Source organism: Strongylocentrotus purpuratus, unplaced genomic scaffold (genome assembly GCF_000002235.5).
Source record: "Strongylocentrotus purpuratus isolate Spur 01 unplaced genomic scaffold, Spur_5.0 spur5_scaffold_11, whole genome shotgun sequence".
Taxonomy (NCBI): Eukaryota; Metazoa; Echinodermata; class Echinoidea; order Camarodonta; family Strongylocentrotidae; genus Strongylocentrotus; species Strongylocentrotus purpuratus.
This window is the reverse complement of record NW_022145596.1, coordinates 2,179,787-2,191,994: the sequence shown is the minus strand read 5'-3', so window position 1 is coordinate 2,191,994 and position 12,208 is coordinate 2,179,787. Positions and strand designations below refer to the sequence as shown.

The following is a 12,208-nucleotide window of genomic DNA, read 5'->3' as shown; positions in this document are numbered from 1 at the left end:
ATACTTAATCAAGCAATTAAAAAACAATCAATATGTTTGAAAAAGCACACACACAAAATAAATTAAGTATAAAGCTAGGGAAAATAATGCCTAAACTGAACTAAGAGTATATTATACTTTATAATTTTTGTTTATACGTAATCATCAGAGATGGTATTACTTAGTATATATAAGCTAACATAAGAATTATATCAAGAACGTCAAGACAAACTATTTAATAAATCAAAGTTCAAACATACGGATTATATCGGATCTGATTATGCAAAACAATGATGAGTAGACATAGGCCTATACAATCAAATTATATACCCAATACCCATACTATATAGTAGGGGATCATTTCCGAGAAAATCAAGTCCATTTTAGCTTTTTACTTAAGTGGATACTACGTAAGATATGTTGTGTATGAAGTTTGGGAAATGATGGTTAAGAAATACAGCATGCCTTATTAACTGTATTTCTTCAGAAATGCCCCCCGTGTAGCAATATTAGTATACCTTGTTCACTTTTTGAAATGCATTGACAAGTGGCAAAGACAACTTATGTGCATTCATGTTACAAGATTTTGTTTGACTTTCCATCTATTCTCAAATAATTAAAGCATTATCCAAATAACAACTCTATAATCAATATCGTTGTTAAAACTGTTAAAGCATATAATTATATTTTTACGTCTATGGAACTATTTTTACCTTGTAAATTCACTTGCATCAGCCTCCAGCTGCCTATTGCTGAATATTCGAATATAACCTTATCAAATCAAATATTTTTTTTTCTCCTTTTTTTTGTTCTCTAAAGGAAGTTTAAGAGGAAAACAAAATATTGTGGAAAAGAAAAGAAATAATTTGAGATTTATAAGCAAACTGGTCGAGAAAATAGTACAAACTTTATTTCCAATTTTTAATTTTTTTTTTTTTAAATGTGAAAATAAATAATTTTGTTTATGTGAATATTTTTCATCTGTAAATGTGTAACTTTAGTTGCAACCTTGTATGTAAATGTAAAAGTTCACTTGCAAATTGATTTAGACCTACTGTGAAAATTATTTTGTTAGTTTGTATAGTTATAAATTATGTACAATTTTCTTTCGGAGAGAAATAAATAAAAACCTATGAAAAAAGATGATAATGGTTGACATAAGTCACATAAGGCCTAACAATAACGTTGATGGTTTTGAGAACAGAGTCAGAGAGTGAGGTGGGTGTCTGTTCTATGCGATAGTGAATGAGGCCACGAAGGTATATAGTTAGTGCTTCTTCTTCATTTTGTTTCTTCTTCTTCTTCTTTTCTTTAATTTCAGGCTTGGCTTCTTAATCTTCTTCTTTCTTCCTTCTCCTTCTTTTTCTTTATTTCTTTCTTCGTCTTATTTTTCTTCTTCTCCAGTGAATTAAAGTTCATCAAAAGCATCTTATAGTCGGACTAATATCAGATCACTGAAAATTGTAGAAAGGAGAAGTATATCCGATCGTGTAGTTTTTCTTCACAAAGTTGGGCCCACCCATATAGAGATTATGTCATGTATATAGCTCTATGGGTCCACCAAAGAAAGCGATTGCGATGTTATGTGGGAAAAGTAATTTCGACATCGTCACCGCTGGTTGCAATGACGCTACGCATGCGCATTGAAGTTTAATGATAAACAGCTGCGTGCACCGGAAGTAATATCTTAAGCTTCCGGAAATTGCCCTGGGAATAAAATGGAGGAAAACAACACTGCTTTCAGAGTGAGTATTTTTATTTAATTTAGCTTTATTTCTTTTAGCTATGTAGATATGGTTAAATGCAAAAATTATAACATATTGCATGGTTAATATTTGATGTTATAGGCCTTCGGTCTGTTGGTGTAACTGTAGATTTCTAACTAAGTTCCGACAGCTACAGTTCAGTTTTAAAATTTAAGGTCGCTGCAGCTTGCAGTTGCAGCTGCCACGGGCGAGGCACCACTGCCTCGGATCGGATCTAGCCACCCCGCTCCCGCGGCATGCAGGCGGCTAGGCCCAAGTTCGGCACGACTTCGATCCATGAAAATCACTCGGAGGTGGGCGTAGCCTAGAGGCTTGAGCAGCAGTGTAGGGCTAGACTACTAGATATAGGTGTCTCTTAGGTGATAATGTAAAATATGAAATTGATATTACCTAGCCTTGATTGGCACCCATACCCTGGCCTGGGCGGGGTGAACATGGTGAAAAATAAAATTAGTAAAAATAAATGCAAAATCTCCCGTACGTCCTCGCACCCGCAGAAGGGGTCCAGACAACTCGCCACAAAGACAACCCGCCCCAAGACAACCCGCCACAATACCCTGGACATCCCGCCACAATACCCTGGACAACCCGCCACAATACCCTGGACAACTCGCCACAGCCTTTTCGGACAACTCGCCACACTTTTTCCCATCATGATTTCTAGATCTAAAATGAAATGAAATTGTCATTTTTCATGATTTTCGTGCTTTTATAAACACAGTCATTACAAAGAATAAAGAATAAAGTTGATTTCCCTAATTGTAACAATAATATATATTGAAATGAAATTGTCATTTTTCATGATTTTCATGCTTTAATAAACACAGTCATTACAAAGAATAAAGTTGATTTCCCTTGTAACAATATGATTGCAAGAATGGCTGGATTTCTGAAAAAGGGGCACCTACAAAGGGACACATCAACAATAATAAAAACCATTTTTAGATATTTGTATACAGGCCTACGCCTTCGTCAAGATTGTGAATACATTACCACGAATGACATCCATATTTGTTTATTTCTTTATGTGGAACAACATATTGTTTAAGCAACGTACTTCGCAATTTGGTGTGATGGACTGAATATCGATTTTCGAGCAAGCGAGCTAAAAGTATAAGGTCCCATTTGAAAAATTACATGATGAATATTAAAGACAATCTAATGAAGAAAGACTGAAAAGTTCTTTTCTGTAATTATGAGTAACATTATAATTAAAACATCGGAGAAAGAAAAGTAGGCACTTATCAGAAGGGAAAAGGACATGTACAAAATGATAAGGGGCACTTTAGGGGAACCTGAAAAAGTGGAGGCACAGTGCCCCCCCCCCTCCCAACCAAGAATGCCGCCTCTAGCTGACTGTGGGCAAAAGTGCGAAACTAACCCAGAAAATCTAGAAATAAACCAAATTTCAATTTTATTTCGCTGGTCAACTGCCCCCTCCCCCATCAGTACGCCAGTGCTTCCAGTAGGCCTATCCTTCTATTAATTCCTACCATTAAAAATTATCAGAAGGGAAAAGGACATGTACAAAGGATAAGGGGGCACTCTAGGGGAACCTGGAAAAGTGGGGGCACAGTGTCCCCCCCCCCCCCCCCCAACCAAGAATGCCGCCTCTGACTGTGGGCAAAAGTGCAAAACTAACCCAGAAAATCTAGAAATAAACCAAATTTCAATTTTATTTCGCTGGTCAACTGCCCCCTCCCCCATCAGTACGCCAGTGCTTCCAGTAGGCCTATCCTTCTATTAATTCCTACCATTAAAAATTATCAGAAGGGAAAAGGACATGTACAAAGGATAAGGCGCACTTTAGGGGAACCTGGAAAAGTGGGGGCACAGTGTCCCCCCCCCCCCAACCAAGAATGCCGCCTCTGACTGTGGGCAAAAGTGCGAAACTAACCCAGAAAATCTAGAAATAAACCAAATTTCAATTTTATTTCGCTGGTCAACTGCCCCCTCCCCCATCAGTACGCCAGTGCTTCCAGTAGGCCTATCCTTCTATTAATTCCTACCATTAAAAATTATCAGAAGGGAAAAGGACATGTACAAAGGATAAGGGGGCACTCTAGGGGAACCTGGAAAAGTGGGGGCACAGTGTCCCCCCCCCCCCCCAACCAAGAATGCCGCCTCTGACTGTGGGCAAAAGTGCAAAACTAACCCAGAAAATCTAGAAATAAACCAAATTTCAATTTTATTTCGCTGGTCAACTGCCCCCTCCCCCATCAGTACGCCAGTGCTTCCAGTAGGCCTATCCTTCTATTAATTCCTACCATTAAAAATTATCAGAAGGGAAAAGGACATGTACAAAGGATAAGGCGCACTTTAGGGGAACCTGGAAAAGTGGGGGCACAGTGTCCCCCCCCCCCCAACCAAGAATGCCGCCACTGACTGTGGGCAAAAGTGCGAAACTAACCCAGAAAATCTAGAAATAAACCAAATTTCAATTTTATTTCGCTGGTCAACTGCCCCCTCCCCCATCAGTACGCCAGTGCTTCTAGTAGGCCTATCCTTCTATTAATTCCTACCATTAAAAATTATCAGAAGGGAAAAGGACATGTACAAAGGATAAGGGGGCACTCTAGGGGAACCTGGAAAAGTGGGGGCACAGTGTCCCCCCCCCCCAACCAAGAATGCCGCCTCTGACTGTGGGCAAAAGTGCAAAACTAACCCAGAAAATCTAGAAATAAACCAAATTTCAATTTTATTTCGCTGGTCAACTGCCCCCTCCCCCATCAGTACGCCAGTGCTTCCAGTAGGCCTATCCTTCTATTAATTCCTACCATTAAAAATTATCAGAAGGGAAAAGGACATGTACAAAGGATAAGGCGCACTTTAGGGGAACCTGGAAAAGTGGGGGCACAGTGTCCCCCCCCCCCCCCAACCAAGAATGCCGCCACTGACTGTGGGCAAAAGTGCGAAACTAACCCAGAAAATCTAGAAATAAACCAAATTTCAATTTTATTTCGCTGGTCAACTGCCCCCTCCCCCATCAGTACGCCAGTGCTTCCAGTAGGCCTATCCTTCTATTAATTCCTACCATTAAAAATTATCAGAAGGGAAAAGGACATGTAGCCTACAAAGGATAAGGGCGCACTTTAGGGGAACCTGGAAAAGTGGGGGCACAGTGCCCCCCCCCCCCAACCAAGAATGCCACCTCTGACGAAACTAACCCAGAAAATCTAGAAATAAACCACATTCCAATTTTATTTCGCGGGTCAACTGCCCCCCCCCCCCCTATCAGTACGCCAGTGCTTCCAGTATCCTACCATTAAAAAAATTCTGGGACAGAAAAATGCAGCTGTTATAGACCTCTAGATCAAAAGTATATTATTGTTACAAGGGAAATCAACTTTATTCTTTGTAATGACTGTGTTTATAACAGCACCAAAATCATGAAAAATGACAATTTCATTTCATTTTAGATCTAGAAATCATGATGGGAAAAAGTGTGGCGAGTTGTCCGAAAAGGCTGTGGCGAGTTGTCCATGGTATTGTGGCGGGTTGTCCAGGGTATTGTGGCGGGTTGTCTTGGGGCGGGTTGTCTTTGTGGCGAGTTGTCTGGGATTCCCGCAGAATATTGGGCCCTTGTTCAGAAACCTATCCAAAATTTGACCCGTAACTCTGGCGTGGAGATACCAGACTAAAACATACTCAATGAAAATGAAGTAAATATTCATTATAAAAATGTCCAAATCATGAAATAAGTTAAAGATCATGAGTTAAAATTTGTTATTTTTGGAGTATTTTTTGGAAAAACAATGATATTAGTATACACTTTTTCTTAGGTTTCATGGCAAACTGCTGCACAATACAAGTGCATATGGCGATGGTGGATTGCGGGTGGGCGCGCGCCTGTGTGAAGTTATCTACCGTAATGAGGATCTTCTTCTTCATGTAACGATGGAATGATGGAGGGATCATTAGACCCTAGGCCTATTTTATTTTATTTTTTTGGTATGGGGTCATGAAATTGGAAGCATATGCGATTTTACAATATTCAATGATCGTTATCGCGGTTAAAATTGAGTCTAATGTCATGAAATTGTAAATAATAAACTTTTAATGTTGTACAGCTCCCTCTCAAGGTCAAGATATTAAGTTAGCTATAAAACACCGTTTCTTGACTAAAATCGATTGATTGGCTATTCCCCGTTTGGTAATTATATATCACAACAACATATATTCTGAGGTTTTCATGGTCGCAGCTACCATTGTTTGGCCGGATGCGCTATTTGAAATTTTTCAAAATTTACCGGGAGCACCGGTAAATTTGTATTATTCAAATTTCTCGAAAGCACAAATGTTTTAGGGGCTAACTTTTCTAGTGCTTAAAATACATCGACAGGGGCATCCAAATATATCAACATGTTAAAGAATTACTATCCATTCAATTTTCAAAATTTCCCAAAACTTACATTACCTTTAAGGGATTCTTGTTGATTGTTAAAGTAGGATTGAATCCCCTCTATTGCTTGAGTTGAAGCTCCTGCGACAGCCTGAAAAATAACGTTAGATATTAAATGCATCCAAAGATACAGGCTCCCATCGTAATTCCCTGCTGCAGCTTAAAAATTGGGTGGTCTGCACTGCCTTGTTGGATAGCAGTCAATGACCAAAACCCTTACTCTATTCAGCTTTCGTGGCACGCGACCTTTGCATACATTATGCAAAGTGTGGTCAATGCCCCGATGGAAAATGTCATTTTTTGAGAAGAAAAAAAGAGTCCACTAGCGAACTCCGAAGCCCCTGTGTAATTTTCGTCAAGTGCGGGAAGGGGTGATTTCGGACACATTTGGGGTCTTGTTTACCTGCCTCTTCATGCAGGGGTATGGGTGCCAATCAAGGCTAGGTGGGCGGGGGCTATTGCCAGAAGGCACGGGACTGTCAGAGAAGATCAAGCAACACAATTCAGCTGTATGTTTAAGAATTAGTTATAAAACATCCAAATGATCCAATGGTATTTACCTGAGACTCTTGGGATGTGACAGAACTAATACCTGATTTAAACCCAATGAACTTGTTCATCAAAATTATACTGTCTTTTAACATACACTGTCTTTTCTGCTTCTTCCCTATTAAACCCACTCAGAGGTCCAACAGTCGGCTGTCTATGCTGGACAAGTCTCTTGAGAGACGGAGAGTCAACAAAGAACACAACAGTAACTTTAGAGCAGGCTATGTGGCTGTCCATGAAGACCACCTTCATAAGACTGGCCTACGAGGGCGCAAACGCTTTCTTGCCTACTTCCTGCTGTTCCTGATTTATGCTGTTGCAATAGCAAATCTAGTGGTAAGTATACGTACCACTGCCCCAAACATGATGATGTATGTTTCTCTTCTTATTATGTAAGAACACTCATCAAGAACAGTGATTTTGTGAGACATTGTATAGCAAGTACGTGCCACGAGTGCTTTGAAGATGCGATCATCATCATCATCATCGTGTATTAATTAGGTTTATGACTGCACATGTATATGTGTTTATAAGAATTATCATAATGTATCTACAGTGAAATTAGTATAAAATGCAATTAAAAAAGTATTTATTGCACATAAACTTTAAAAGCATCCATGAATTCGCTATGTTATACCTCTCTCTTCTAAATTGTCCAGTTGACAGTCTTGATAGTGTTGGCTCTGCGTATTGACCAGAATGGTTCTGATGTGATGGAGTTCCGAGGAGAAGGCGGAGTGAAGTACAAGACTGACGTGATGGCCGAGAGGGTTCTATCAGATATAGGAGAGTTTGGTGGATATAAGGGACAGGATCTTGAGGTTCATGGTGACGGCCAACCGGTATGTAGATCAAACTCCTGCCTTGCATGTCCAATCCAGACTGCTACATCTACATTCATTTTAACACTTAGCAGTTCAGAGTTTTATTAGTTCCCCCTCCTCAAATTGGCAATAATTATCTAACTTTCCATTCCTTCAGAGTTTGAAAAAATATAAGTTTTTATTAAGTGAACCAATGTTAAAGAAACATAATAAAATTTAAACTTACAAATTATTAATTTGTAACCTAAAATAGTGATTTTTTATTTCACACTGCAAGCAATAACTTTAATAGTCTGTAAGATTCTGATTTAAAAAACAAACAATTACTAAGATATTGAGACATTTGATTGAAAATCCAAATAGATATCTTGTGGCTCGGTAGGTTCTTAGTTTCTGGAGCACACATATTGTATCTTTCACAATTTAGTGGGGTATTTTTTTTCATTACTCACTGTTCAAGTCACCTTTGTATCCCATTTGACAGCTGTGCTTGCACTTCAATCAAACAATCTTTCACTAAAAAGTTTATGTTTTTTGTATGTCTTTTACAGGTGATATTGCAACATATGATTGGACATGGTTCTTCTGGTAAGTATGATGGAATGATTTTTTTTGGAGGGGGGGGGGGGGAGGGGGGGCTTTTTCATGTTTGCCTCATCATTATCACACTGTTGACAATCAATTTGTTTACATTTGGTTTTACCTCAAGCTAAACTTTTGTGATGTTTGAACGATTCAAGTGTCTCATTGAGAAAAAAAAAACACCCCTCAAAGATACAAACAAATTAGAGAAGCTCATACTATCATAATATTACAATATGGGTTGACTATGTCTTTGTAGTAAAGCTAAACAGTATCACTGCTTGATGGAAAGGATGCACATTTTAAGTGCAATGTGAAAAATAAATGTCAATGCAACCAAAATGCATGTCCATCAAGATTTGTCATTGTTTTCTCACTTTCTCTTCCATGTAGTGGAATTCAGTGGCGCCAACACAACATTGAGATCACAGGAAGGACTTCACATCATAGACCCCCTCACTGGCAACACAATTCTACACACAGCCAATGATAGTGGTATACCATCACTGACTGGGATGAAACAACTCAAAACAACACAGGTTATTACAACTAAGGTAAGTAAAGAGGAACTTGATTCCTACACGAAGGTCCTAAATTGTCTTAGCAAGTTAACTTGTGGAACGATTCACTATATGCTCAATTTAGATGCCGAATAAATAAGTTAAATTTGTATGAACCCATCTCTGGTTTATGTCATATCCCTTGGATTCAATTCAGTTCTATTCAGTAATGGATTTTATTTGACAATGCTTTACAGCTAAAGGCTGAATTGTGCATGTTCACAACAATATCTCAAAATGCTTCACATTACTTTTTCACATCACATTGAAAAATGCTTCAAAATTGAATCACTCACTTACAGATCAAGGGAGTGGTGGTTAATGCCTTAGATTTAGATTATTAATGTGTTACTTGAATATATGAAACAAATCTATCTTGCATATATGTGCTTGGAATTTCACAAGCTTTCAACTATTCCACTATGCCAAATACCTAAACACTAATATAATGTTTTTCTTTCTATGAAGGTGACCCCTAGCATTGTTGATGACCTGAGGGTGATGAGTGACCAGGTGTTGACCATACAGGGTAATGAAGGACTGACCATCGGTGCAAAAGATATTGACATGTCTGGATCTAATATCATCTTAAATGCTGTAAGTCCTCCAAATGTAAATTTTTAGTTGAAACATGCTTGTCTTAAAGGGAAAGTCCACCCCAAAAATAAGTTTGTTTCGATAGAGGCAGAATAATAAGAAAATCAGGTGAGTGAAAGTTTGAGCAAATTCTGAATGAAAATAAGAAAGTTATGAATTATTGAAGTTGTGATCAATCAAATACAAATTGGCAACTCTGTGACTTATTATACGAGCTCTCCTTCATTTGCTTTGTGCATAATATTCCATAAAATCATGTTTTCTTCGTTATTGATGACGGAATATAAATTTGTTCCTTGCAGGGGGAGTATAGAAACATATTTGCAATTATTATATTTAGGGTGCATGTATGGTTGAAATTTTTCTTGAGGGAAAATGAAAATTTTAGATTTTTTTAGTACTGAGCAAATGGAAGTTGAGCTCGCATGATACGTCATAGAGTTGCCAATTTGTATTTGATTGATCACAACTTCAATAATTCATAACTTTCTTATTTTCATTCAGAATTTGCTCAAACTTTCACTCACCTGATTTTCTTATTATTCTGCCTCTATCGAAACAAACTTATTTTTGGGGTGGACTTTCCCTTTAACATTTTAGGATAATTTTGTATTTGTCTTACTTTTTAATTTGTAATTACAGTTTTTAATTTCAAAAAGTGTTCAACAGGATCTGAAAACAATGACTTGATCCATCGATAGTTTACTGCTTTGAGATGGAGGCTGTTTGAAATGATTTGAATTTATTTTATGTCCATAGTTTTGGCGCACATGTATTATATCATACAAACAGTGTGAAAGTATGATCATTTGTCCTTGAAAAAAAAAAAAGCAGGTAAAGATATTATACTGATTCTTGTGTTTTATTAAATTTGAAATTAAAAGATACCAAGTTTGATATGAGACAAGAGCTCTTCCTGTTCCTCTTACAATGGCACTGGTATGCACAACCCTTTTTTTTAATTCTTGTACCTGAACAACCTATTAAGACCTCAAATCACTCTGTCAATCATTATCTTTACTCCCTCATTATTTCCCCCCCCAGCTTGATACGCTATCCCTTGAGGGAGGTCCAGACGGAGGGATCTACATCAACACCACCCTCTTACCAAGGAAGAGCACCGCTAGTACGGGTGGTGTAGGCATGGGACTTACCCTCTGTGTGTGTGGTGGTACCGGTAGAATCTTCCAGGTGACAGCTCCACCAGGCGTGTCTCATCCATGTGAAAAACTCATAACTAATCCATGTTTGTAGTATTTAGTTGCTAATCTATAGCTATTGTTTAGATGGCTACTTGTTAAAGAGATATGGTAGCCCTTTTCTTGCCATGCTTTATAGCATTGACTTATTTGATTGTTTTAGTTAATGACACACAGTTGAACTTCCTAGCAGTATTAAGTCTAAACATAGAAAGGTTATTTGAATTATTCTATAATTAGAGTTGCTTTAAATTGAATGACCTAACCTAGTACCACAATAAGAGAAACACCATTATACTTTCTGATGATATGGCATTTAAGATATATTCTTCCATAAAAAGGTAAATCATATCATGTCATTTTTGAAATCCTTAGTGTGGTTGGTGTAAAAGATATCCAAGTTACCTTAGATATATAAGTGAACATGAGGAAGATTCATTTGTAGGGTTAGATTAATTGATAATCTTTACAATATCTCTTATTCTCAAATGAAAAACAGCATATATCTAATTTCATGAGAGCAGGAGCAGCAGATAGTGACAAGATGTGATATACATCTACATAAAAGCTTTGCTCTAATTCTTTTCAAATGTCAAAATCCAGAATGAAATATGTTGTTGTTGTTGGTAGTAGTAAAATGGCATTTATTCAGTACTGAATATATACGCCATATCTTCAGTTTTATAAGAAAAATCAGTTATTAGTAAAGAAAACTGAAAATAAACGAAATAGGGAATTTGATGCTCTTTTATCCTTGATGTCATGTAAAATGCATTATAACCTCATTATAACAATCACTTTAGGATCAGTGAGGTTCCTCTGTTATATCTCAAACCTTGTTAATATATCACGGCTAAAAAAAAAAAATATAGTAAAATACGACATGGGACCAGCAAAATTAATTTGTGATAACGAGAGTTTAAATATAAGTGTTCTGTATACGTTTGACTGTATAGGGATTAAGCTCTTGCTTGTTGATGTAGCCAACAAATCAATCTCTATTCAGACTGAACTTGCTATCTACTAGCCCAAGTAGGGCCAGTGATTGATCATGTTTTATATGTTGATTTTATACTTATATGGCTGAAAAATTTTGCCCATTTTAGTGATGATTCTATTTATTGTATTTTAGTTTGTGTTTTTCCACATTTTATGGAGGCTTCAGGAGTATAATATGCAAATTTCTTTTCTGATTTTTAGGATGAAAATATAGAATGATCTTCTACTCAAATTATGTGGACATTTTGCTAAAGTAGCTAGCAGCTCTGTTAGTAATTTTTGTGTAGATGAGGAAGGTAATCCATTATTGGAACATTATATTCCATGCATTTTGCAGTTCCTAGTATGTTTCAGTTTACTGCTGAAGATCACATTGTACAAGTTGTATACATGTATTCATATAAAAACAATAGGAGTCATATCTGAGATGCATAAATATTTATGCAGCATTTTGATTGAACCTTGGACATATAACTGTGTATACATGTGTTTACATGTGTTTATACACAGTTTTATTAATTTATGGGCATTAATGCTAGACATTAGCTTTTCACCTTGTATGTTTAGTATTAAAAGAAGACAAAATGATGCTATACAAAACAGCTTCATGTATTAATACTAGCTTCTTGCTTCTTCAAGCTTATTGCTGAAGATCACCTTTTATGTATTTATTCTTAAAAATAGGAAGCGTATTTGAGATGCATACATGTATTTGAATATATCGAGGGTTCAGTGACACAAAGACGTAACT

At 37.1% G+C, this 12,208-nt stretch overlaps 1 protein-coding gene across 1 annotated transcript; it reads left to right on the top strand.

Moving 5' to 3' along the window:
• The first annotated feature begins 1,615 nt into the window (after nucleotides 1-1,615).
• LOC581434 (beta-sarcoglycan) lies at nucleotides 1,616-10,637 on the top strand. The gene is made up of 7 exons (XM_030980340.1): nucleotides 1,616-1,724; nucleotides 6,832-7,032; nucleotides 7,356-7,538; nucleotides 8,072-8,108; nucleotides 8,496-8,656; nucleotides 9,131-9,259; nucleotides 10,304-10,637. Exons 1-7 carry the CDS (start codon nucleotides 1,698-1,700, stop codon nucleotides 10,511-10,513), a joined length of 948 nt encoding a protein of 315 aa, XP_030836200.1. The 5' UTR covers nucleotides 1,616-1,697; the 3' UTR covers nucleotides 10,514-10,637.
• Nucleotides 10,638-12,208: the final 1,571 nt, after the last annotated feature.

What these genes read in the sequence shown, in the direction of transcription:
- LOC581434 (XM_030980340.1), top strand. Translation starts at nt 1,698, where the DNA reads ATGGAGGAAAACAACACTGCTTTCAGA. An exon ending in AAAACAACACTGCTTTCAGA is followed by an intron (nt 1,725 to 6,831) that starts GTGAGTATTTTT and finishes AAACCCACTCAG; the next exon opens with AGGTCCAACAGTCGGCTGTC. An exon ending in TTCATGGTGACGGCCAACCG is followed by an intron (nt 7,539 to 8,071) that starts GTATGTAGATCA and finishes TGTCTTTTACAG; the next exon opens with GTGATATTGCAACATATGAT.